Source organism: Chiloscyllium punctatum, chromosome 8 (assembly GCF_047496795.1).
Source record: "Chiloscyllium punctatum isolate Juve2018m chromosome 8, sChiPun1.3, whole genome shotgun sequence".
Classification (NCBI taxonomy): Eukaryota; Metazoa; Chordata; class Chondrichthyes; order Orectolobiformes; family Hemiscylliidae; genus Chiloscyllium; species Chiloscyllium punctatum.
In genome coordinates this window covers 102099738-102127544 of record NC_092746.1, presented here as the reverse complement: position 1 = coordinate 102127544, position 27807 = coordinate 102099738, and the positions used below count along the sequence as shown (strand labels likewise).

At 42.6% G+C, this 27807-nt stretch overlaps 1 protein-coding gene across 3 annotated transcripts in view; it reads right to left on the bottom strand.

Moving 5' to 3' along the window:
* The window catches only part of adarb2 (adenosine deaminase RNA specific B2 (inactive)), a 776642-nt gene that overhangs the window by 81392 nt on the left and 667443 nt on the right, over positions 1-27807 (bottom strand). For all 3 annotated transcript variants that reach the window (XM_072576158.1, XM_072576159.1, XM_072576160.1), the window contains one exon: positions 21413-21581. In XM_072576158.1, the coding sequence (XP_072432259.1) occupies positions 21413-21581 (169 nt within the window). The remainder of the gene's footprint in view (positions 1-21412; positions 21582-27807) is intronic.

The window sequence follows — 27807 nt, the reverse complement described above, 5'->3', positions numbered from 1 at the left end:
TTGTTATGGTACCATTGTGCGCGATTAACTTGATTGACTGCTTTGAGGACATAATGAACATTAGATTAGATTCTGTACAGTGTGGAAACAGACCCTTCAGCTCAACAAGTCCACACCAACCCTCTAAAGAGTAACCCACCCAGACCCATTACCCTCTGAATGATGCACCTAACATGATGGGCATTTTTGCATGGCCAATCCACCTGACCTGTACATCTTTGAACTGTAGGAGGAAACTGGAGCACCCGAAGGAAACCCATGCAGACACAGGGAGAATGTGCAAACTCCACACAGAGTCACTCAAGGCTGGAATCAAACCTGGGTCCTTGGCACTGTGAGGCTGCAGTGCTAACCATGAGCCACCGCGCCGCCCCAAAGGAAGGGTAGGCTGGAATGCAGATTTGAAGCATCAGTCAGATTAACCATGATCTTATTAAGTAGCAGAACAGGCTAGAGGCCCAGAAATGGCCTACTCTTGCTTCTAATTCATATGTTTGCATGTTACAAGGATAGAGCACTTGATTTCGTCGATGTGTGTTCCTATGACTGAGAGGCTGTTTCTGGTCGGGTTCTGGGTCTATATTAGGTTCCTTGTGTTTTGTCGTATATTTCATTGACTGACTTAAATATAGCAGGTATGATTAAAAAATTTGCAATAGTATGCAAATTGACCACTTAGCCAAAACAGAAGAAACGTTAAGACTGTGGGAGAATGTTGATGGACTGGTCAGGTGGGCAGAAAAGTGACAAATGAAATTCAATACAGAGAAGAATGTGGTAATGCATTTGGACAAATAAGTCAAAGGAATAGACAATCATTGGTAGGATTCTAAACCCTGTAGAGGAACAGAGACTTGTGCCTGTCCACAGGTCTGTGCAGGTAACATAACAAATGGATAAGGTGGATGAGAAATTATACATGATCCTTTACTTTCTGGCTGAGGTCTAGAGTATAAGGGAAGTTATACTAGAACTGTGTAAGGAAAGAGTTACCCTACAACCAGAGTACTGTGTACAGTTCTGGCCTCACATCACCAGTTAAATGTGATCACACCAGAGAGGATAAAAAGGAAATCTGAGGATTAAATTAGATTACTTAGTGTGGAAACAGGCCCTTCGGCCCAACAAGTCCACACCGACCCACTGAAGCGCAACCCACCCAGACCTATTCCACACATATACCCTTTCACCTTGCACTATGGGCAATTTAGCATGGCCAATTCACCTAACCTGCACATTTTTGGACGGTGGGAGGAAACCAGAGCACACCCACACAGACACTGGGAGAATGTGCAAACTCCATGTAGTCAGTTGCCTGAGGTAGGGATTGAACCTGGGTCTCTGGCATTGTGAGGCAGCAGTGCTAACCATCGTGCCACCCATGTTGCCAGGAATAGAGAGTTTTAGCTATGAAGAAAGATTGGATAGGCCAAGGTCATTTTGTTTGGAATGTAGAAGGCTGAAGCGAGATTTTTGTGTTGGTGCCACTTAATGAGTTACTGACTGCCTCCAACACACTAGGAGAAAGTGAGGACTGCAGATACTCGAGATCGGTGCTGGAAAAGCACAGCTGGTCAGGCAGCAGCCAAGGAGCAGGAGAATCAGCATTTTGGACAAGAACCCTTCATCAGGAAGGGTTTCCTGGTGAAGGGGTCTTGTCAGAAATGTCGATTTTTCCGGCTCGTCACATGCTGCCTGTCCTGCAGTGCTTTTCGAGCACCGCACCTTCGACACTGCCTCCGACACATAACTGAGTGTAGGCTGGTCAGCAGTATGACAGAAATATGGAGAGCTGTGGCAGAGGTGAAGTAAGCAGTAAGCAGACACTGTTGAAAAAATGGGATGGGGGTGGTGAAATTTGTGGGCTAGCACTACTCTTCACATCCCACCATGACAAGTTGTGAGAAAAGCTGCAGAATTCTCTAATATTAGAAAGCAGATGTGGCCAAAACATTGAATGCTTTCAAGAAGGAGTTAGATATAGTTCTTAGGGCTAAAGGGGTCAAAAGGTATGAAGAGAAAGAGGGAATCGCCATGATCATACTGAATGACGGAGCAGACCCAAAGGGCCAAATGGCCTATTTCTGCTCTTATTTTCTACGTTTCTCAACTGAACTGAGAAATATTTTGGATAAGGTGGGCTAGTACCAAAAAAAGATGCCCTGTCGTAAAGATCCAATTGGCTCGCTAATGTCCTTTAGAGATGGAACCAGCCAATGTTTCATTGTCTGTATGACTCCTGTCTCACGAGGATTCACACCAAAGAAACCGCATTGGTGTAGCCTACAGAATGCAACCAAATGCAGCATCCTCTAGGTAATAGACAATCAGTGCATTAGGGAAAAAAAAATACAAAAATTCTGTTTTCTGGACAGCATAGATATGTTTATGATTGTCTGCAAGCAGTAAATTGATTCACTATTCAAACTAAAAAGTGATTTGGAAAAAAAAATAAATAGAATTAATCTTACCTAAATTCAATAGATAGGTTTAATGTTGTATTGATAAAGCAGCAAGGCACTGTTTTGGAATGGTAACCTCTGAGAGGTGCTCTGTAAAATTGTGGCCATTAGTTTGAAAGATGTCAGTGTCCTGTGTTTATTAACTGTTTCTTTTACCAAGATTAAGAAAATCAAACTAAGATTAAAATAAAGGGGCACGTAATAACCAGCATCTACTCTATTATTTACAGTTGATTTGAAGTACTGTCAAACATGAATTTTAAACAGTTTTGCTTTTGTCAGATGGTGTAAGGCAAGCCATAGAGGTGTGACAATCTGCAAATTTTATTCAAATATTTTTGACTGTTAATTACTGAAGCAACCCAGTGAGCAACTAAGTTCTGTGTAAAAAAAAAAAATGGGATCCTTAATTAAATGAGAACATGAGAGAAATGACAGATTTAGTAATAATTAATCTCTTCAGAGTTTAAACATGAAAACTGCGATACTTAGTGAATACTAATCAGGCTATTTCCAATGAGTAAATGCTGAAGGTGGTAGGCAAACAATTGGTTTCAGTTGTAGCCCCTCTGCTATGTGCTATGAGTACTATTAGGGAACTCCAATGGTGTTGGCTCTGGAATCACACCCTTCTGAAGAAATGTGCACCACCCTGCATCTTGGTGAAGCTGCTCATATTAATTCAGGCAACGTCTGCCAAGAGTACTCAGAACGGACAGATCATAATGTTTATTGCTGATTTGACACCAGTGCTAGTATTTGGCTGCAGTGTTGAGATCCAATGTCCTGTCTACCTTCCCAGCATTGAACATGTTAAGCAGGACTGTTTTTCTCCAACTCTGTATAAAGAGATCACCATCCATTTATAGATTTCTTGTTAATTGATTTCTTGTGGCTGTGGTTTCTTACCATAGTTGTTTCAAGTCAGTGAAATGGACAGCAAATTGTCTGCCTAATACTGTAAGTCTTCTTTTTGACTTCAAGATTTCTGCAACAGAACCTGCTCCCAACCACGATGACCTAATGGATTTTCCCCATAGGATACAACAAGACGTGGAGAATGAGCAGACACCACACAGAGGAGGACAAGTTTCTGGAAGACTAAGGAGGAAGAGGTGGGAGGGGTAGGAATCTCAGCAAGAGAACAGACCATCCCAGAGCCTTCTAAGAGCAATTCTCCAATCTGAATTTCAGTGACAAATATTGCATGAGACTGTTTCACTATAAGGGTGATGCTCTCACTGAAATCTGCCATGTGCTGCAATAGGGCTAGGGTTAGGGTAAGTCATAACCTCAAAGCAGGGTGAGGACTGCAGTGCATGTGGCCAAAAAGACAACTGAGGTGGTGAACATCTATCCAAATGGATTCTTCCAGACAACAGCTACAGATATTTGTAACACTTCTTAATTTACCATCATCTGTAACTTAAGTGTGGTCTTTGAGGTTCTCAATTCAAAAAGGACCAACTTAATTTTGTTTTCCCTTTCCTGAGATAAGCAAGTAATTCTCTGGCTAGGACTAGGTGGATAAGTATAGAATAGCATGGGAGCAGCCCTGTACAATACCACCCAGCTGAATGACCCTGGAGATGAACTGGTTAAGATATTTACCATTGTTATTCCAGCTTTAAGTTTTAACTCAGATGGAATCACTCTTACTTTTCAGTTAATGGGTTGCACATTCAAATTCTGCTCCACAATGTCAGATTCTGGCTGACACCTCAAAGTGGTTACTAACAGAGAGCTGTATGCTCAAAAATATGAGCATTCAGGCAATATATTGCATTGAGGCCTTGCCTGTCTATTTAGAGGGATTGAATCAAGCAGAACTGGGGGAGGAGTGTGGCCAAAATGTACCCCACAGCCTATCTAATTCACTGAACATAGCTGGTTGATATTTATGAAATCTTGTTGCGTGCATATTGGGGACCTATTTGCCTACTTGTAATAATAATGACTGGAGTTTGCAAGTATTTCACTGGCTGTGACCCACTTTAGGATGTTGTAAAGATATTAAAAATACATTATATAGGCAGGTACTCTCATTCTCCCATAGGATGTTGTAGTTGGAAAATTGTCAATTGCAGACAGAGCTTCTGATACTTGCAGCCTGCCTGTTGGATACCTTGTCAGTTTTTTGAGTGTATAGATTGGGCAATTTATATATACACTAATAATTCTTCAAGAATATAAATCAATATTAGAAACACGCTTAAATAGAACAGTTCCCAATGGTCGATTGGTTTGTTTCTGTTTCCTATGATGTTAGCTTGCGTGTAAAAAATGAGGGATCATTTGACAGGGTTACTGAACCCCAGGAAACCAGGGAACTGACTGTATATGAGCAGGGTGCACTCATTAATCTTGTCACTTCAATGAAGTTACGTCAATTCAGCATGTGTTCTGAGGCGTTAAAATTGTTTCCCTGAATATGCCATGAATGCTAATTGTTTCTGTCCAAACACTTTTAAAACAAAATGTAGTGCCCCTATGAGGCATGGAGTAGATGCGCCACCCACTGTGGTACTGAGCCACAAGATCAGCAAGGCTCTGAGATTAAGTAGTGTTGAATTAGTTTTGACTGGCAGTAGTAGGGTCACTATCATTAGCCTCCCTGTGCTTGGACTGAAGGCTGAAGTTCCTGTGCCTGATTATTAACCAGAGGCTCCTACTATAAAATGATTTCCATGTGAATGCCTTTATGAATGCCGGAAGTTGAGTTGAATTGAATTGAATTAGCTTTATTGTCATATTAAGTACATTGAAAAGTTTCAAGTCGCCACATTACGTCGCCATCTTAGATACAAAAGTTCTTAAGAACTAATTCTTAGGAAAACAAAATCCGAGAAAAGAGAAGAAATAAAAAGTCAAGATAATTGGAGTAAATTAGTACAATAAATAAGAAGTTCAGAATAACAGTCCTTCCAACTCAGTTTGTGCCAGTAGCTAGGCATCAATAAAGACAGATCTTCACTGCCTCAGCGCCATCTGTGCCAGACCCACCAACGTAGGAGTTGCAACACATTAGGCACCATCTCTTTGCCGTTGGCCCCACTTTGCTGATGACCCCCACTCACCCAGTATCCAGGAGTCCCCAGCTCGCTGCTGACCCCACACTCGCCTAATCACCAGGATACCCCAACTCGCTGCTGAACCTACACTCACCTGTAACCAGGAGTCTCTAGCTCACTGCTGAACCCACACTCCCCCAATAACTAGGAGTCCCCAGCTTGCTGGTGACCCCACATTCACCCAGTCATCAGGAATCCCCAGCTTGCTGCTGAACCCACGCTCACCCAGTCATCAGGAGTCCCTAGCTTGTTGCTGAAACCTACACTCACCCTGTAACCAGGAGTACCTGCTCCATTCCTATCGCAACAGCAACCAGGAGCTACTTGCTCTGCAGCTGCCTCAATGAAGCCAGGAGTCTCTGTTCCAGGTATAATATACTGCTGCCACTGCCATGCTCATGTCAGGAGTCACTGCTCACAATCAAGGGAAGAACTCACAACTGTACAGTGCCCGTGCGACATCGAGGTGCCTCAAATCTCTTTGGATACACCTGAGCACTTCTGAACTGGAATGACTGATGTAATTTTGAGGAAAAAAGCAGCTATTCTGTGAACACTCCCATCCCACCAACACCAATGAGATAATCAGCTCAGAATGATTTTTAGTGATGCTGGTGATTGAGGAATAACTGATGGCCAGGACATGAGGAGAACCAATCTGCTCTTCTTTAAATACCACCTTCTACGTCCACATGAGAGGGTTGATAGGGTTTCGGATTAACATTTCATTTGTGAAGTGGCACTTTTGACCATGCTGCACTCCCTCAGTAATGAAAGGCCAGCTTTGGTAATGTGCTTGAATCTGTGGGTCTGAATGGAGTATTTTCGTGTTGTAAAACGTAGAAAAATCAATACTCCCTCCACACAGATCTTCTCCCACACTCTTTCCTTAATTTTGCCCTATAATTGTATATCCTTTTACTCCTTTGCTGCTCATCTATGTATCTAACTTTTCCTTTGAAATACTTAAGCATAAGTTCAACTATTTTACTAACCAAAAGAATAGAAAATGATCAATCACCTTCAGCTGAATAATCACTGACTTTGGTACTGAATGTAGTGCTTAGGGCCTCTCAAAAAAAAATTGAGTATGATTTTGCTGTATGATATGATGCTATTTTCCTCTGGCAATTTTTATTTAAATGACAATTGTGAATATGAAGCACTGATAGAATATTTGTCAACTTTTCACAGAAATCTGAAGATCTATAACTATAGAAACTTAGATTAAGGAACAGCATTGAAACATGCAACAAAAGGACTCTTGTTCAGGCTGTGCTAAATACTATTAATGAGAAATTCAGAAAGCTTTCTGTTGCTGTAATCAAATTGAAAAGTAAATATCTTATGTGTAATTCCAACCAGACATTGAAAAACTGATAGCATTTTGAATGATCACCACAACAATAGCAGAAGAGAATTCCACAGAGGAAGTTTTTGTCAGATATTGGTGTAGGGGCTACAAGTAAAAGACAGATTTGTAAATATAGAGTGTCTATTATAATCTCAGGATGTCACAAAGCATTTTTCCACCAATAAGATGCTTGTGATCAGCAGTCACTGTTCTAACGTGAGCATCCTTAGATTGAGGGAGACTTACTAGAGGTGTTTAAATGTTTAAACAGTTTGATCAAATAAATAAAGAGAAACCATTTCCACTGGCATGATGGTTAAAATGAGAAAAAGCAACTTGCATTTAAATTGTGTCCTTAATGCAGCAAAACACGCTGAGAATTGTAATCCAACCTTTTTTAAGGTGGAATTGGTCATCCTGGGAACAGATGTGGCCGAGGTGGAGGAATTGGGAATAAGGGATGGCGTTTTTACTGGAGGTAGGGTGGGAGGAGGTGTACTCCAGCTCTACATCGGGGACACAAGACGCCAGCTTGTGGATCATTTCAGAGAACATCTCTGGGACACCCACACCAACCAACCCCACTTCCCCAAGGCTGAACACTTCAACACCCCCTCCCACTCCGTCGAGGACATGCAGGTCCTGGGCCTCCTTCTAACCACCTGATGCCTGGAGGAAGAATGCCTCATCTTCCACTTTGGGACCCCACAACCACATGGGATTAATGTGGATTTCACCAGTTTACTCATTTCCCCTCCCCCTACATTATCCCAGTCCAAAGCCTCCAACTTGGCACTGCCCTCTTGACCTGTCCATCACCCTTCCCATCTACCCACTCCACCCTCCTCTCCAACCTATCACTTTCTCCCTCATGTTCATTTACCTATCGCATTCTCAGCTACCTTTCCCCCAACCCCACCCCCTTCCTATTTATCTCTCAGCCCCTGACCCACAAGCCTCAATCATCATAAAGGTGTTATGTGCGAAACATTAATTCTCCTGCTCCTTGGATGCTACCTGACCTGCTGTGCTTTTCCAGCACCACATTTCAACTTTTATCCAGCAACTGCAGTCCTTACTTTCTCCTACTGATCTTAATGAGCCATGACATTGTGAGAGGACTCAGTAGGATGGCTGCAAGGAGGATCCTTCTCTTGTGGATGAATCTAGAACTAGCTGACTCAGATTAAGAAAAGGAGAAATTTCAAATATCATAAACTCTTTGGTATGTCGAATTCTCTTCCCCATCAGCTAGTAGAGCATAGGTCATTGAATTTATTCAATTATATTTTAGTGTACTTATTTTATCAATTTTGTTTTGGAGCTGTGAACTGAGAACTGTGAGCTGGAAATGACCTTTGATCTATGGGGAGCCACTTGAGTTTACAAAATCAAAACAAACAAAGTCTGGAATTTAGTCGCAGGTTAAATCTTGATCAAAAGGATCCATCGGCACTTTGACATCAGGATTAAACCAATAGAATATGTGAGCCATTAACAAGGTCAGTACTGGGGAATTGGTTCCAAGAATTCTGGGAGAGATCTGATGCTCCAGCAAATGGTAGATGTTGAATGGGAACTGGGATCTCTTGGGGACATGATATGTAGTGTTTTGGTTTTGGATTGTGTTTTCTGTGAGAAGGAGTTTGGCTGTTGATGCTACAGTATGAAGCTTTGAAAGCTCCCTGTCTAACCTCCTGTTTTCAGCTTTTGGAAGTTCCATAAATTGAAGCTATGTATTACTGACTTTCTCTGAGTGAACTGACAAGGTGGCCATGAATGACCTCTTCAGAAAATCACCCAAGAAACAATAATCTAACCTTGTGGAACAATGTATCATGGTAATCACTTTAGTAATTTGGTGAGTTTTGTTCTTTTCTTTCATTTGTCCATTAAGTATGTTTGTTTGTCTGTCTCTTGTGTGAATGGGACTGAAAACAAAGGTTTCTGGGTTTAAATATAGACATAAATTAGATTACCTTGTTATTCAATTTTACTCTGCTGAGGTTATTGCTAATAAATAGCTAAGTGTTTTGTTTAAGCCTTAAACCATTGAATGGAATTAATTATCTGCAGTGTGTGGGATTGGCTATTCAAAAGTCTGGCTGGGAACTATTGGGGTCAATTTTGAAGGTCGTTGAAGGTTTAAATTTTACTGCTTGTGAATGTAGACATGGAAAGGCTGATTTGTTTCTGCTAACTCACTCCATGTCAAAATACAAGACTGAACTAGATAGATATTTGCCAATCAGTGGTATGGTGGGGGAGAAAGAAAAAATTGGAATTGAGACCTCAACCACATTACACATGATCTAATGGAATGGTGGAGCTGACTTAAAGATCTGTTGTCCCGAAGCCCCATGTATCTATGTTTGTGGGAACTTTTTCCAAGGTCATTGTGAGTGCTGTTCCTTCACTGCATATCACTAAATCAAGCCAATACAACTGAGAATTTGTACAAGACATGGCAACCCTTGTTGAAATACCTGGACACAGATTTATCTGCCACACCAACAAGGGCTTTTATATAGCCATACCGATTGTGTTTCATGAGTCCAATATCCAGGGAGGAGGAACTGTGAATGTATGAGCGTTTTGTTTGGCTGGGCTGAGTTATTACTGTTTATTTGTTTGTTGTTAGGTATTTATTTATTTAGTTAGTTAAATAGCTAGTTTACATTTTTAAAAAATTTTATACTTCTCTATATATGTTTATACATTCGTATAGGAGGGTGGGTTGGGGAATTTTTTTTTATTATTTGTGTTTAGTTTTGTATTATTTTTGTACTGTTTTGAATTGAATTGTTTAGGCTCACCGGGTCGCAGCACGGAGGTTGGGTCTGGGTCAACGCCCTCATCCTTTCCTGGTGCGGTTCCATCATTACCGGGATAAGGAGAGAGTCATGGAGCTTCCCAACTCCAGGGGAAGGATCCAAAGGCCCTAATTTACGAGGGGTCTAAGATCAAGTTTTTTCAGGACTTTTCAGTGGCAGTGATCCGGAAACGAAAATCGTATGATGGTGTCAAGAGAAGATTGAAGGAGCTTGGGATTCAGTACTGCCTGAGATGTCTAGCAATGACGCATTGGAGAAGGCAAGAGACTTTGTGGACAAACTAACCTAATTTAAACAATTGTAGTGTATATATAAATATTGTTGCTTGGGTATGCGTTTATCATTCTGTAAAATAAATGGAGGAAATCTGGTTGGAGCTTTGTTTTTCCCCCTTTTTTTCCCTCTATTGATAATAATTTGGTTCAAACTATGTCTGGTGGTGGTTAAGATGTACATTTTAAATTTCTAAGTTAGGACATACCAAAGGATGGGTGGGGTATTTATTCCCTTTTTTTATGAAAGAATGTTTTTTTATTCATATTGATATTCTAGGGGGTGTTTATTCTTTTTAGCTTGTGCTTGCGAAACGGCTCTAGCTGGGAGAAGTGAAGGTGGTTGAGATGGTTAGATGCTTATTTATGGGCAGTTCGGGAAGGGTAGTTGCCCCCTCCGGGCAGGGAGTGAGTTTCCCTACTCAGCGCTATTGGCGCTTTATATGTTAGCTTGTTTTCTGGTTTTTGTTGTTTTTATATTTAATAATTTCGTATGTTTGTTAAATGTAGTGTTTTTAGTTTATGTAGTTTTTATATTTGGTGGACCATGTGACCCTAAGGCTCAGCAATTTGTGGTTTGGGTTCATCCTCTCTGGAATCTAAATGTAATTGCATAAGATTATGGATAATGATATGATTAAATGGTGTACCTGGAATATCAAGGGAAGTCACTCACCAATTAAGAGAAAGAAGGTACTCGTGAGTCTTAGAAAGGCGAAGGTGGATATTGCTTTGTTACAGGAGACACATTTGGATGACAAGAAGCATCTGAAATTTCAGCAGAATGGCTTTGACCGAGTTTATTTTTCATCATTTAATACCAGAAGTAGGGGAGTGGCTATATTGATAAGGAAAAATCTTTCATTTAAATTGTTGGAATGTGTTAAAGACACATATGGGAGGCTTGTAATTCTTTAAAGCCTTGATAAATGGGGAAGAATATGACATTTTAAATGTTTATTGTCCCCCAGCTCGTCCTCTTAAGTTCTTGGTAGATGCTTTTTCTAAACTGATAAGTCTCAAGTCTCAGCACATCATTATAGGGGGAGATTTTAACTGCCTCATGGACCCCACAGTAGACAGGTTGCCTAAAGGTCCCTCGATACCCTCTGCACAAACTAAACAGTTATTGGGTCTGTGTGGGGAATTAGGATTGGTGGACGTCTGGAGGTGTCTCTACCCTACAGGTAGGGATTTCACATTTTTCTCCAATCTGCATAGATGTCACACGAGGATTGAATTTTTTCTGACCCCTTAGGTAACCCTGGATCTGGTGGCATCCTGTATGATTGGTAATATTGCCATCTCTGATCATGCTCCAGTGTACCTCATGGTTAAAAATAAAGATGTTACAGTGGATTCAAGGTACTGGCGAATGGACCCCTTTATTCTCATGGACAGCAAGTTTGTGGAGTATGTCTCAAGGGAATTTCAGGCATTTCTAGACATCAACATAGGCTCGGTTGAAAGCTCATCTGTTCTCTGGGAAACTGCCAAAGCTTATGCCAGAGGGTTAGTTATTTCATATTCTACCAGTAGGAAGCGGCAGAAGGGTGAGCAACAACGCCACCTTGAAGCACGGTTGAAGGCAGCCGAGAAGGCCTATTTTGACAGACCCTCGTTGGTCAAACTACAGAGGATTATGGCACTGCGGTCTACACTAAATTCCGTGTTCACACAGACGGCAAAGAAGGAGTTGGCGTTTGCAAAGTAAAAGTTATACGAGCATGGTGACAAGCCAGGCAAATACTTAGCATACCTTGCCAGAAAGAGAAGTGCCCCACAAACCATTACAGTGATTAGGGAAGGGTCTGGGAACCTAACATTCTAAAAAGATTAATGTGGCGTTCCAGAGATTCTACTCTAAGTTATATCAGTCTGAGAATTGTGAGGAGGGGCAGGCCAAAATGGAATCTTTTTTTTTAGAGATCTGAAGCTCCCGGATGTGACTCCCAAACAACAATGCGCCATTATCAGAGCAAGAAGTGCAGGAAGCTGTAAGGCAGCTTCAGAGTGGAAAAGCGTCCGATCCTGATGGACTTCCCAGTGAATTCTAAGAGGAATTTATAAGTATACTGTCAGGCCCGATGCTGAATATGTTTAATGATTCATACAGTCATCTCTGAAAGAGGCCAATATTTCACTTATCCTTAAAAAAGGGAAGGATCCGGAAGTCTGTGCTTCATACAGGCCCATCTCACTCTTAAATGTGGACTTTAAGATCCTCTCTAAGGCTCTTGCATTAAGGCTGGAGACTGTGTTACCCTCTATTATTAAAGAGGATCAGGCGGGCTTCATAAAGGGTCGCAGATCCTTCAATAACATTAGGAGGCTGCTTAACGTAATTCAAGCATGCCGACAGCAGTCAATACAGGGATTGGTGATTTCTTTAGATGCAGAGAAGGCATTTGACCGAGTTGAGTGGCTGTACCTTTTCTATTCTCTAGACCGGTTTGGTCTGGGCGACGTTTTCATAAGATGGATAAAGGTTCTCTACAGTGTATCTCTCGCGGCAGTCATTACCAACGGGGTACGATCAAGCAATATTTCTAGGGGCAGCCGGCAGGGCTGTCCCCTTTCACCATTACTTTTTACGCTGGTGATTGAACCGTTGGCAGAGGCCATTCGTGGGGATCTCAATATATCAGCTCCAGAAGTGGGGTCAAAATTACATAAGGTCTCGCTGTATGCAGATGATGTTCTAATTTTCTTGACAAATCCAGCAGTCTCAGTGCCTTGCCTGATACAATGCATTCACGCATTTGGCGCTTTTTCAGGGTATAAGATTAATTTTGCTAAATCAGAGGCTATGCCTATGGATGGTCTTACGAAAGATTTGGCTCTTGAGAGTGACTATAGATTCCCATTTGGGTGGTCATAGTGGGGTTATGTGTATTTGGGCACATTCATTACTCCATTTCTGGATTGGCTGTTCAAAGCCAATTTTACTCAATTATTTGAAAAAATTAAACAAGATCTCCAAAGATGGGAGACACTTCCAGCCTCATGGTTGGGTCGGATAGCGCTTATTAAGATGAATATTCTCCCTCGTTTGCTATACCCTATATGGATGCTCCCCCTGATTTTCAATAAACAAACACTGAGGAGACTGAACAGTTGGTTCAGCTCCATTATCTGGCACCGTAAACGGCCCCTCATTAAATTAGCCAAACTGCAGTTGCCTCACAGATTGGGGGGAGTAGACCTTCTGGACATTAAAAATTACCAATTAAGCTCGCTCTTGACCTACATAAGTGATTGGGTTTGTGGGGACCCTCTTTCAATATGGCTAGATATCGAAGTCCCCCAGGCAAGGTGCCCCCTTACCAGTTTGCTGTTCTTGTACAAGGTGAGGACAGTTAGGGAATATTGCCATAACACAATAGTCATCAATACTGTTAAAGCATGGAGGGCAATTCGGCAGAGGGAAGGTAATATTGGCAAAACATCTTTATTAACACTTTTAGTGGGTATGCCGAGTTTTCAACCAGGTATGATAGATTCAGGATTTAAATGTTGGGCAGCTAAGGGTATATCTTGCATTGGTGATTTATTTGAGGGAGATGTAATGATGTCCTTCGATCAGTTAGTACGGAAGTACGAGTTACCTAATAGAGACCTCTTTCGTTTTTTTCAAGTTAGGGATTTTATTCAAAAAAAGACCACACTTTTGCATGATCCTTACAAATCTGACATAGAAAGAGGGGTACTAAGGGCTAAGAGTACATTCTCTGTCAGTACTCTATATCACCAATTGGGGGGTGCCACCTCAGATGAGTCTGATCGACTCTGCAAGACGTGGGAAAGACAGCTGGGTGTTGAAGTTTCTTCAGAGTCATGGGAGGATATTTGGATGAGTGCAAGGAAGATATCAATTTGCAATAGGACCCATGCTTTACAGTTGAAGATTCTCCACAGGGTCCACTTAGCCCCAGACCGTTTGTCAAAATTTAAACCGGGGTATTTTCAGCATGCTCCAAGTGCAAGGTCTGTACGGGTACTCTTACCCATTGTCTTTGGTCTTGTGACAGGCTTCAAACATATTGGAGTGCTGTGGTGGGTGCAATGGAGAGGATTTTAGGTGTAGGGGTGGAGAAGGACCCTATTTCGCTTCTTTTGGGCCTACCCATTGCATTTCCTGCAGACTCGCGTAAAGAAAAACATTTCAATATTCTTACATTCTGTGCAAGGAAGAATATCTTGCTAGGTTCGATATCAGAAAACCCCCCAGGGCTGTCGGGTTGGCGGAAGATTGTTATGGAGCATATTCCCCTGGATTTTCTCACAAATATGGTACACCACAAAACTGAGAATTTTTCAAGACATGGCAACCCTTTTTGAAATACCTGGACACAGATTTATCTGCCACACTAACAAGGGCTTTTACATAGTCATAACGATTGTGTTTCATGAGTCCAATATCCAGGGAGGAGGAACTGTGAATGTATGAGTGTTTTGTTTGGCTGGGCTGAGTTATTACTATTTATTTGTTTGTTGTTAGGTATTTATTTAGTTAGTTAAATAGCCAGTTTACGTTTTTAAAAAAATTTTATACTTCTCTACATATGTTTATACATTCGTATAGGAGGGTGGGTTGGGGATTTTTTTTTATTATTTGGGTTTAGTTTTGTACTATTTTTGTACTGTTTTGAATTGCATTGTTTTGTATTTGTTGTAATATTTTAAAAATCTATTTTTTCTTAATAAAATATTATATATTATATTTTAAAAAATTAAAATCGACCCCTCATAGAGCTCTGTGATGTGGTCTGATGCAGCAGGAGAACTATCACTGCTAAAGAAACCACTGCAGTCACTTTTAAGCAGAAAATGAATGGCCTACATAGGATTGGAACACAAAATGGAAACCTTTAACATTTAGTCCAATCTTCATCCACTTTGTGACTACAGATCTGCTGAGTGTGCAATCTACATGGAGCTGATCAAAATGATATTCATCATTGTGGGTCAAATGCTCAAATCGTTGGAGTTGGTTTTAAACACAGCCCCCTTCCCAGTAAACCCTAGCAGGGTCTGGGAATTCTGTGTGGCAAACCACACTTGTCAACTTCGGATTTAGCCCTGGAGCAAATTGATACCCTCATGTCAGTAGTTCACCCAGAGTGGATGGAAAGTAAAGGTGGAGCATCACAACTGGACCATAGGGCTGCTGTTTCATTAGAGAGAGATGACTGGTGGTAGTTTAACTGGAGGGTCACCATGTCTCAGGTGAAGGGCAAAGTTGAGAAGAAACATCCTTAATGGTAACCTCAGCCAGTGTGGGAATTGAACCTATACCTCTGACATCAGTCTGCATTGTGAACTAGCCTTCTAGCCAACTGATCTAAGGTGCAAAAATGAGCTTTAATTGAGTGATGTGCATTCTTGTCAGATGTGGGAGATTAGGGAGAGTTTCCATGTTACTAATGAATATGGCTACAGGAAGTGTGTTTGGTTGAGAATCCCATCAGATCACATGGATCGGTGGGAGTGGCAGTTAGAGGCATTGAGAAATTTACAGGAGCTAGGGGATGCGATGGTTGGCTGTTGCAGGGAGGGAAATAAACCGCAGACAAAGTCAGAAAGATGGGTGACCTTCAGGAAAGGAAGGGGAGGTAGGCAGGTAGTGCAGGAGTCTCCTGTGGCTATCCCCACCTCAAACAAGTATGCTGTTTTGGAAAACTTAGGGGATGATGGACTCTCAGGGGAATGTAGCATGAACAGCAAGGTTTCTGGTACCGAGAATGGCTCTATTAATGAGGCATATGCCAGGTTCCAAGCTATCGATTATGATAGGGGACTCTCTAGTCAGAGGCACAGACAGACATTTCTGTGGCTGACAGTGAGACATCAGAATGGCGTGTTGCCTCCCTGGAGACAGGATCAAAAATATCTTGGAGAGGGTGCAGAATATTCTCAAATGGGAGTGGGGCCAGTAGGAGACCATTGTACACATTGGAACTAACTACGTAGGAAAAGGACAAGATTCTGATGAGTCAATATAGGAAGATAGACAGGAATTTAAAAAGGAGGCCATCAAGGGTAATAATATCTGGATTACTCCCGGTGTTATGAGCTAGTGAGGATAGGAATAAGAGGATAGAACAGATGAATGCATGGCTGAGGAGCTGGTGTATGGGAGAAGGATTCACATTTTTGGATCATTGGAATCTCTTCAGGGATAGAAGTAACCTGTATAAAAAGGACAGACTGCACTTGAATTGGAAGGCGTCTAATATACTCACAGAGATTTGCTAGAGCTGCTCGGGAGGATTTAAACTAATTGGAGCGGCGAAACCGAGGGAGATGGTGAGGAAAGACAGCAGTCTGAGACTGGCAAAGTTGGGAAAAGAAATAATTCAAACATACAGGGCAGACAGGAACAAAGTATAGAACAAGGTAGGATTGATAAATTAAACTGCATTTATTTCAATGCAAGATTAGATAAGGCAGGTAAGGCAGATGAACTCAGGGCATGGTTTGGAACATGGGACTGGGATCTCATAGCAACTACAGAGATGTGATTCAGGAATGGACAGGACTGCCAGCTTAATGTTCCAGGCTACAGATGCTACAGGCAAGATCAAAAAGTGAGGGAGGCGCAAGAAAGGAGGGAGAGTGGTGTTTTTGATTAAGGATAACATTATAGCTATATTGAGGGAGGATATTCCTGGGAACCCCAGGGAAGTTATTTGTATGGAACTGAGAAATAAGAAAGGGATGATCATCTGACTCTGATTGTATTATAGATGCCCCACCCCAGCAATTGTCAGCAGGAAATTGAGGAACAAATTTGTCAGGAGATCTTAGTTATCTGTAAGAATAATTGGGTGGTTATGATAGGGGATTTTAATTTTCCAAACATACAATTGGGTTGCCATAGTGTTAAGGACTTGGGCGGAGAGGAATTTGTTAAGTGTGTACAAGAAACCTTTCTGATTCAGCATGTGGATGTACCCACTAGAAAAGGTGCAAAACTTGACCTACTCTTGGGAAATAAGGCAGGGCAGGTGACTGAGGTGTCAATGGGGGAGCACTTTGGGGCCAGTGACCATAATTCTATTATTTTTAAAATAATGATGAAAAAGGATAGACTGGGTCTAAAAGTTAAAGTTCTAAATTGGAAGAAGGCCAGTTTTGACAGTATTAGGCAAGAACTTTCAGAAGTTGTTTGGGGGCAGAGGTTTGCAGGTAAAGGGACGGCTGGAAAATGAGAAGCCTTTAAAAATGAGACAACAAGAGTCCAGAGACTGCACGTTCTGGTCAGGGCGAAGGGCAAGGCTGGTAGGTATAGGGAATATTGGATGACTACAGAAATTGAGGTTATGGTCAAGAATAAGAAGGAAGCATATGTCAGGTACAGACTGTAGAAATCGAGTGAAACCCGAGAAAAGTATGAAGGCAGTAGGAGTATACTTAAGAGAGAAATCAGGAGGGCAAAAAGGGGACATGAGATGGTTTTGGCAGATAGAGTTAAGGGGAATCCAATGGGTTTCTACGAATGCATTCAGGACAAAATGGTAACTAGGGAGAAAATATGGCTCCTTAAAGATCAGCAAGCCACCTGTGTGTGGAACCGCAGGAGATGGGGAGATACTAAACAAGTAGTTTGCATCATTGTTTGTTGTGGAGAAGGATGGAAGATAGGGAATGTGGGGAAATAAATAACGACACCTTGAAACATGTCCACATTACAGAGGAGGAGGTGCTGGCCGTCTGAAAATATATAAAAGTGAATAAATTTCCAGGACTTATCAGGCGTACCCTAGAACTCTGTGCGAAGATAGGGAAGTGATTGCTGGGCCCCTTGCTGAGTTATTTGTATCATCATTAGCCACAGATGAGGTGCCAGAAGACTGGAGGTTGGCTAATGTGGTGCCACTATTTAAGAAAGGTGGTAAGGAAAAGCCAGGGAACTACAGCCCAGTGAGCCTGACATCAGTGGTGGGCAAGTCATTGGAGGGAACTCTGAGGGACAGGATTTACATGTTGGCAACAAGAAACCAAGACCTTGTCAAATTGAGAGACGGGACATACCACCAGCGCTTCACCAGACACTCTCTCTCTGATGAGGTTACCTAGTATGGTGACAAAACGTCTGAAAACAAACCTTCAAGATCAGCGAGCTAACTTACATACTTAGGATTTACATGTATTTGGAAAGGCAAGGACTAATTAGGGATCGTCAACATAGGAAATTTTGATGGGAAATGTGCATGGGAAATCATGTGATTGAGTTTTTTGAAGAAAATTGATGAGGGCAGAGCAATGGTTGTGATCTATATGGATTTCAGAAAGATATTTTTAGATTATCTCTACAGTGTGGAAACAGGTCCTTTGGACCAACAAGTCCACACCGACCCTCCGAAGAGTAACCCACCCAGATCCATTTCCCTCTGATTAATGCACCTAACACTACAGGCAATTTAGCATGGCCAATTCACCCGACCTGCACACCTTTCGACAGTGGGAGGAAACCGGAGCACCCAGAGGAAATCCATGCAGACACTGGGAGAATGTGCAAACTCCACAAGACAGTCACCTAAGGCTGGAATGGAACTTGGGACCCTGGTGCTGTGAGCCAGCAGTGCTAACCACTGAGCCACCATGCCACCCCTTTTTAAATATTGGAGAAAGATTTGACAAGGTTCCTCATGGTAGACTGGTTAGCATGATTAGAACACATGGGATACAGGGAGAAATAACTATTTGCATACTGAACTGGCTTAAAGGTAGAAAACAGAGGGTGGTGATGGAGGGTTGCTTTTCAGACTGGAGGCCTGTGATCAGTGGAGTGCCACAAGTATTGGTGCTGGGTCCACTGCTTTTTGCCTTTAGGATAAATGATTTGGATGTGAGCATGAAAGGTATAGTTAGTAAATTGGACATGTAGTGGACAGTGAAGAAGGTTACCTCAGAGCTCAATGGGATCTTGATCAGATGGGCCAATGGGCTGAGGAGTGGCAAATGAAGTTCAATCTAGACAAAGGTGAGGTGCTGCATTTTGGAAAGGCAAATCAGGGAGGTCTTATACACTGGAGGAGAAAGTGAGGACTGCAGATGCTGGAGATCAGAGCTGAAAATGTGTTGCTGGAAAAGCACAGCAGGTCAGGCAGCATCCAAGGAGTAGGAGAATCGACGTTTCGGGCATCCTGAAGAAGGGTTGATGCCCGAAACGTTGATTCTCCTGCTCCTTGGATGCTGCCTGACCAGCTGCGCTTTTCCAGCAACACATTTTCAGGTCTTATACACTTACTGGTAAGGTCCTGGGGAGCTCTGCTGAATAATAAGACTTTGGAGTGCTGGTTCATAATTCCTTGAAAGTAGAATTGAAGGTAGACAGGATAGTGAAAAGGCGTTTGGTATGTTTGCCTTTATTGGTCAGAGCATTGAGGACAGGAGTTGGGGGGTCATGTTGTGGTTGTCCACTCCTGGAATACCGCATGCAATTCTGGTTTCCCTCCTATAGGAAGGATTTTGTGAAACTTGAAAGGGTTCAGAAAATATTTACAAGGATGTTGCCAGGGTTGTAAGATTTGAGTTATAGGGAGAGGCTGAATAGACTGGTGCCATTTTTCCTGGATCATCAGGGACTGAGGGGTGGTTTTAGAGAGATTTTAAAAAATCATGAGAGGCATGGATAGGATAAATAGATAAGGTTCCTCAGGGTAGGCAAGTCCAAAATTGGAGGGCATAGTTTAAGGTGAGAGGGGAAAAATTTGAAAGGGATCTAAGGGGCAATTTTTTCATGCAGAGGGTGATATGTGTATGGAATGAGCTGCCAGAGGAAGTGGTGGAGACTGGTGTAATTACAACATTTAAAAAGCATCTGGATAGGTATATGAATAGGAAGGGCTGAGAAGGATATGAGCCAGGTGCAGGCAAATGGTTGGGATATCTGGTCGGCTATGAGTAGTTCCAATTTCTTGAGTGCTGTTGGAGTTGTACTCATGACTTGTGCCTAGTAGGTTATGGACAGGCTTTGGAGAATCAGGAAGTGAGTTACTCGCTGTAGTATTCCTAGCCTCTGACATGATCCTAGAGCCACAGTACTTGCATGGCTAGTCAAGCACAGTTTCAATCAATGGCAACCCCCAGGATGCTGACAGTGGGGAATTCGGTGATGGTAATGCCATTGAATTTTCTGTGGTCAGATTGCTTGGCAATTTTGAAATACTGAGAACAGAGAGAATGGGAAGTGATCTCCCTCTTAAATTTTACAAAATTACATCTAGATTGAAATGGATGTGGAAGACCATTCAGCCCATCTTGGTTTATCCTTGGAGGACTTGTTTATGATTGTCTTCCTTCCTGCAGTATCCCAATATTTTTGCAATGACGCAGGAATGCTGCTTTCAAACCTATGCTGGGAAATTTTTGAGGATGGTTTTCACCTTTGTCACTTGAGGTGAAAATGGAAATTAGGTTACTTCAATATTGTTTGGACATTTAGTGTGGACAATCCAAGTGGTGAAGGTGAAGATCTTCAGCCCCATTTTGACATTTTGCTCATTTAAATCTGTGCAGTATGTTCATACACAAAGCATCTTCACAATGACAGTCTCATGGATAAAGCTGCCCCTCCAACATTGACCTTGATAGTCTTCAACTGTGGCACCATCACCTGATTGTAAAAGATGCTGAATTTCCGCAGTATACCTGACAGCCAGGCTAAGTGAAAAACACTTGCTAAAAGTTCAGTGTGTTTTTTTTGTGCTGTGTAGATGAAATGAGGAAGTGTGTTAGTGCAATGAACAGGATATCACAGGAGAGGTCAATATTCGAGCAATTGTATGAAGCCTTTCAGTATCCAATCCATGTGGACCATATATACTCTATAGTTGGTCTTCTACGAGTGTTGACCCCGATCTCTGGCCCCGAAATCTTTAAATTTTCATATATTGCATGTGCATGCGTAAGCAAACTCTCAACTGCTGGCCCCAAAATTCTTCACTTTTAGAATATCTACAGTGTGGAAACAGGCCTTTCGGCCCAACAAGTCCATACTGACCCTCCGAAGACTAACCCACCCAGACCCATTCCCCTATATTTACACCTGACCGATGCACCTAACCTACACATCCCTGAACACTATGGGCAATTTAACATGGCCAATTCACCTTTTCTTATTCATTGTGCCAGTTTTGTGAGCAGGATTAGAGGAAATAACTTTGTGAAACTTCAGTACAATTTCTATTTTCACATTTAATTGTCAGAAATACTTGAAGAAATACTGGGACAGCTGTTTCCTGTTGAACTCATCACCATGGTCATCCACTAGTGGTAGTATCAATACTGACAGTTCCACGGGTCTGGTATGGATTTTAACCCAGAAAAAGTGTGTGAAAGCCCTTTTTAATTAAACGTTTGGTCTCAAAAGACTTGACTTTTACACAAAATGTAAATGTTTCTGCTGTACCTGTTAATCTTGTCAGTGCAGGACATTGTGAGTAGATGTTCTCCCTGTAATACTCCGTCCCAGGTCTGGATGGAGTGGCAGGATCGGATTGGAATGGTGCCTTCTCCAGATTCAATCTTCGTTCTTAGATGCCCCCGGACTTTCCTGTTCAATGGTCTACTGTGCTGCACTGGAAAACAGAAGGTACTGCCTTCAGTCTCTGCTTTCTGGAATTTGTCACAGTCTTTAGACTTCCATAAAATGAATGATCACAGGTGAAAAGGAACTGGCAGAAACCAAGGCTCAGCCCCTCTGCTCCCCAGATGTCCAACAATCCACTCTGTGCTCAATCGTCCCAAATGTTGGACATGAGGCAATTTCATGAAAGGTGACCACATTACTAAAAACACTTGATAGGAATTGTTTTTAAGAGTTTGGGTGTGGGTAGAATAGACTGTCAGGAATTTTACGGACATACAGTACTGCTGCCACTCATGAGGGCAGACATTTTGGTTGGAGATGGTCAGACTTTGAATCAAGATCAAGATCCATTGGGCATCCATGAGCTGGATTCTTCATGTGTGGTGATTGCTCAGCCATCGACTGCCTTTAAAGAGGTCAGCATTGTGAGCCCCACCTCTGAGTGTAGACCACATGTAGGCCCTGTTAGAGTATCAGGCAAAGGAAGGGGAGCTAGTGGCATTCTTATGTCACTCCCAGATTGAAGTAGCTCCCACCCCACTCTTTTCAGGGGCAAACACGGAAGGATGGGACACTGAGAAATATCTTCTGATGGGAATTTCTCACGTGCCTGAGCCCAAAGTTTGAGGGAAGAAAAGGACAATCATCGTCATGTTACTGAACCAGAGGCTTGGGCTTAAGCTCTGGGGCACAGGTTCAAATGGCACCACAGCAGCTGCTGGGCTTTAAATTCAGCTGATAAAAACCAGCATACAAAGTTGGTCTCAGTAATGGGAAGGGCTTATGCCCGAAACGTCGACTCTCCTGCTCCTTTGATGCTGCCTGACCTGCTGCGCTTTTCCAGCAACACATTTTTAAGCTCAGTAGTGGTGACCACAACACTATCATTGATCATTGTTATAAACGTGCCCAGTTCACTGGTATCCTTCAGCAAGGTAAATCTACAATTCTCATGCAAACTGGCCCAAATGTGATTCTAGACACATGGCTTTGAGGCTGGTTCTCCAGTAGCCAGGAGCTGGGGTGCAAGATACACCAGGAGGTAGAAAAGATGCGCAGGAAAGGCAAAGTTACAGTGAACATGGGAGATTTCAATATGCAGGTGGACTGGGAAAGTCAGGTTGGTAGTGGTTTGCAAGAAAAGGAATTTGTGGAATGTCTACGAGATGGCTGTTTGGAGCAGCTTGCGATGGAGCTCACTGGGGAACAGGCAATACTGGGTTCAGTGTTGTGCTATGAGGCAGACTTGATAAGGGAGCATAAGGTGAAGGAATCTTAGGCGGCAGAGATCATAATATGATTGAATTTATGCTGCAACTTGAGACGGAAAAGATAGAATCAAAGGTAACGGTATTACAGCTGCATAAAGGCAACTACAGAGGCATAAGGGAGAAGCTGGGTAGAACTGACTGGGAGAGGAGCCTAGCAGGAAAGACAGTGGAACAACAATGACAAGAGTTTCTGGGAGTAATTCAGGAGACATGGCAGAGATTCATCCTGAGGAAAAAAAGCTACAGGGAGGATGAGGCAACCATGGCTGACTAGGGAAGTCAGGGATAGCATAAAAGCAAAAGAAAAAGCATATAATGTGGTGAAGGACAATGGGAAGGCAGAGGATTGGGAAGCATACAAAAAACAAAAAATAAATAAGGAGAGAGAAGATTGAATATGAGGGTAAGCTAGCTAAAGGAAGACTATAAGAATTTATTTAGATATATATAAAGGGAAAAAGTGTATATTGGGCTGCTGGAAAATGACGCTGGAGAGGTGGTAGTGGGGAACAAGGAAATGGCCGAGGAACTGAATCATTACTTCACATCAGTCTTCATGGTGGAAGATACGAGTAATATCCCAAAATATTCAAGAGAGTGAGGGGGCAGAGCAGAGTGTGGTGGCCATCACCAAGAAGAAGGTATTAGAAAAACTGAATGGCCTGAAGGTGACTAAATCATCTGAAGTGGATGGACTACACCCCAGAGTTACATAGAAACATAGAACATAGAAATATACAGCGCAGTACAGGCCCTTCGGCCCTCGATGTTGCGCCGACCGAAGCCTACCTAACCTACACTAGCCCAATAACCTCCATATGCTTGTCCAATGCCCGCTTAAATGACCATAAAGAGGAAGAGTCCACCACTGCTACTGGCAGGGCATTCCATGAACTCACAACCCACTGAGTAAAAAATCTACCCCAACATCTGTCCTATGCCAACCTCCCCTTAATTTAAAGCTGTGTCCCCTAGTAACAGCTGACTCCATATGCGGAAAAAGGTTCTCACTGTCAACCCTATCTAAACCCCTAATCATCTTGTACACCTCTATCAAATCTCCCCTAAACCTTCTTTTCTCCAATGAGAAAAGTCCCAAGTGCCTCAGCCTTTCCTCATACGATCTTCCTACCATGCCAGGCGACATCCTGGTAAACCTCCTCTGCACTCGTTCCAATGCCTCCACATCCTTCCTATAGTATGGCGACCAAAACTGCACACAATACTCTAGATGAGGCCGCACCAGAGTCTTATACAACTGCAACATGACCTCAGGACTCCGGAACTCAATTCCTCTACCAATAAAGCCCAGTACACCATATGCCTTCTTCACCGCACTATTTACCTGGGTGGCAACTTTCAAAGATCTGTGTACATGGACACCAAGATCCCTCTGCTCATCCACACTACCAAGTAGTCTACCATTAGCCCAGTAATCCATCTTCTTGTTACTCCTACCAAAGTGAATGACTTCACCCTTAGCTACATTGAATTCCATTTGCCACCTTACTGCCCAGCTCTGCAACTTATCTATATCGCACTGTAACCTGCCACATCCTTCTTCACTGTCCACAACTCCACCGACTTTCGTGTCATCCGCAAACTTGCTCACCTAGCCTTCAAGCCCCTCCTCCAGGTCATTTATAAAAATGACAAACAGCAATGGTCCCAAAACAGATCCTTGTGGAACACCGCTAGTAACTGCACTCCAAGATGAACCTATACCATCAACTACTACCCTCTGTCTCCTTCCAGCCAGCCAATTCCTAATCCAAACCTCTAATGCACCCTCAATGCCATACCTCCGTAGTTTTTGCATTAGCCTGCCATGGGGTACCTTATCGAACGCCTTGCTAAAATCCATATACACCACATTTACTGCTTTACCCTCGTCCACTTCCTTGGTCACCTTCTCAAAGAATTCAATAAGGTTTGTGAGGCACGACCTGCCCTTCACAAAACCATGCTGACTATCCTTGATCACATTATTCCTATCCAGATGTTCATAAATCCTATCCCTTACAATTCTCTCTAAGACTTTGCCCACAACAGAAGTGAGACTCACTGGCCTATAGTTACTCGGGTTATTCCTGCTCCCCTTCTTGAACAAGGGGACCACATTCGCTATTCTCCAGTCCTCTGGCACTATTCCTGTAGACAACGACGACATAAAAATCAAGGCCAATGGCTCCGCTATCTCCTCCCTAGCTTCCCAGAGGATCCTAGGATAAATGCCATCAGGCCCAGGGGACTTATCTATTTTCATCCTTTCCAGTATTCCCCAGACCTCTTCCCTACGTACCTCAAGGCCATCCATTCTAATCACTTGTGACTCAATATTCACATCAGCAACAGTGTCCTGTTCCTGAGTGAATACTGACGAAAAGTATTGATTTAGTGTCTCACCAATCTCCTCCGCCTCCACACATAACTTCCCACTACTATCCTTGACTGGACCGATATCTACCCTAGTCATCCTTTTATTCCTGACATACCTATAGAAAGCCTTTGGGTTTTCCCTAATCCTACCAACTAAGGACTTTTCATGTCCCCTTCTCGCTGCTCTTAGCTCTCTCTTTAGATCCTTCCTGCCTACCTTATAACACTCAATCGCCCCAACTGAACCTTCACGCCTCATCTTTACATAGGCTGCCCTCTTCCCTTTCACAAGGGATTCCAATTCCTTATTAAACCATGGCTCCCTCACAAGACTCTTTACTCCCTGCCTGACTGGTACATACTTATCAAGGACACCCATTAGCTGTTCCTTGAACAATCTCCACATATCATTTGTGTTCTTCCCTTGAAGCCTATTTTTCCAATCCACGCATCCTAAGTCATGCCTCACTGCATCATAATTTCCCTGCCCCCAGCTATAACTGTTGGCCTGCAGTGCACACTTATCCCTCTCCATCACTAGAGTAAAAGTCACCGAGTTGTGGTCACTGCCCCCGAAGTGCTCACCTACCTCCAAGTCTAACACCTGGCCTGGTTCATTACCTAGAACCAAATCCAGTATGGCCTCACCTCTTGTTGGCCTGTCTACATATTGTGTCAGGAAACCCTCCTGCACACATTGGACAAACACCGACCCATCTAACCCAGTTCTAAGGGAGATAGCTGAAGAGATGGTGGAGGCATGAGTGTTGACCTTTCAGGAATCGCTAGAATCAGGAAGGGTCCCAGAAGACTGGAAAATTTCTAACGTGACACCCTTGTTTAAAAAGGGAGTAAGCCAAAAGACAGAAAATTACAGACCAATTAGCCTAACCTAAGATTGGGTGACATCTTTCTCAGGATGGCAAGTGATGGTCCGCAAAGGTCAGTATTCGGACCACAACGTTTTAGTTTGTACATAAATGATCTAGATGTAGGAACTGAGGGCATTCTGGCTACGTTTGCAGACAATACAAAAATAGAGGGACAGGTAGCATTGAGGCGGCAGGGAAGCTGCCAAGAATTTGGGTAATTTGGAAGAGTGGGCAAGGAGGTGGCAGATGGAGTACAATGTGGAAAGTATGAGGTCATGCACCTTGCTAGGAAGAATAGAGGCATGGACTATTTTCTAAATGGGGAAAAAATTCAAAATCTGAAGTGCAGAGAGACTTGGGAGTTCTAGTCCAGGATTCTCTCAAGGTAAACTTGCAGGTTGATTCAATATTTTTTGGATTAGTAGTGCTGGAAGAGCACAGCAGTTCAGGCAGCATCCAAGGAGTAGAAAGCAAATGCAATGATGGCATTTATTTTGAATATAAAATCAAGGGTGTACTTCTGAGGCTTTATAAGGCTCTGGTCAGGCTACACGTGGAGTATTGTGCGCAGTTTTGGTCCCCATATCTCAGGAAGGATATATTGGCCCTGGAGTGGGTTCAGAGAAGGTTCACAAGTATGGTCCCAGGAATGAAAAGCTTAACACATGAGGAATGTTTGACGACTCTGGGTCTATAGAACATAGAACATAGAATATTACAGTGCAGTACAGGCCCTTCGGCCCTCAATGTTACGCAGAACTGTAAAAATAATCTGAAGCCCACCTAACCTACACTACTCCATTATCATCCATATATCTATTCAATGACCATTTAAATGCCCTTAAAGTTGGCGAGTCTAGTACTGTTGCAGGCAGGCTGTACAAAGCCTCTACTACTCTGAGTAAAGAAACTACCTCTGATATCTGTCCTATATCTATCGCCCCTCATTTTAAAGTGATGTCCCCTCATGCTCACCATCACCATCCAATGGAAAAGGCTCTCACTGTCAACCCTATCTAACCCTCTGATTATCTTATATGTCTCAATTAAGTCACTTCTCAACCTTCTATTCTCTAACAAAGACATCCTCAAGTCCCTCAACCTTTCCTCATAAGATCTTCCCTCCATACCAGCAACATCCTAAATCTCCTCTGAACCCTTTCCAAAGCTTCCACATCCTTCCCATAATGCAGTGACCAGAACTGTATGCAATACTCCAAGTGAGGCCGTACCAGAGTTTTGTACAGCTGTAGCATGACCTTGTGGCTCCGAACTCAATCCCTCTATTAATAAAAGCTAACACACCCTATGCCTTCTTAGCAACCCTATCAATCTGGCGGGCAACTTTCAGGGATCTATGTACATGGACACTGAGATCTCTCTATTCATCTACACTACCTAGGATTTTACCATTAGCCCAGTACTCTGCATTCCTGTTGCTCCTTCCAAAGTGAATCTCTCATGCTTTTCCACATTAAGCTCCATTTGCCACCATTCAGACCAGCTCTGCAGCTTATATATGTCCTTCTGTAACCTACAACATCCTTCAACAATATCCACAATTCTACCGACCTTCGTGTTGTCTGCAAATTTATTAACCCATCCTTCTACGCCCTCATCTAGGTCATTTATAAAAATGACAAATAGCAGTGGCCCTAAAATGGATCCTTGTGGTACACCACTAGTAACTGAA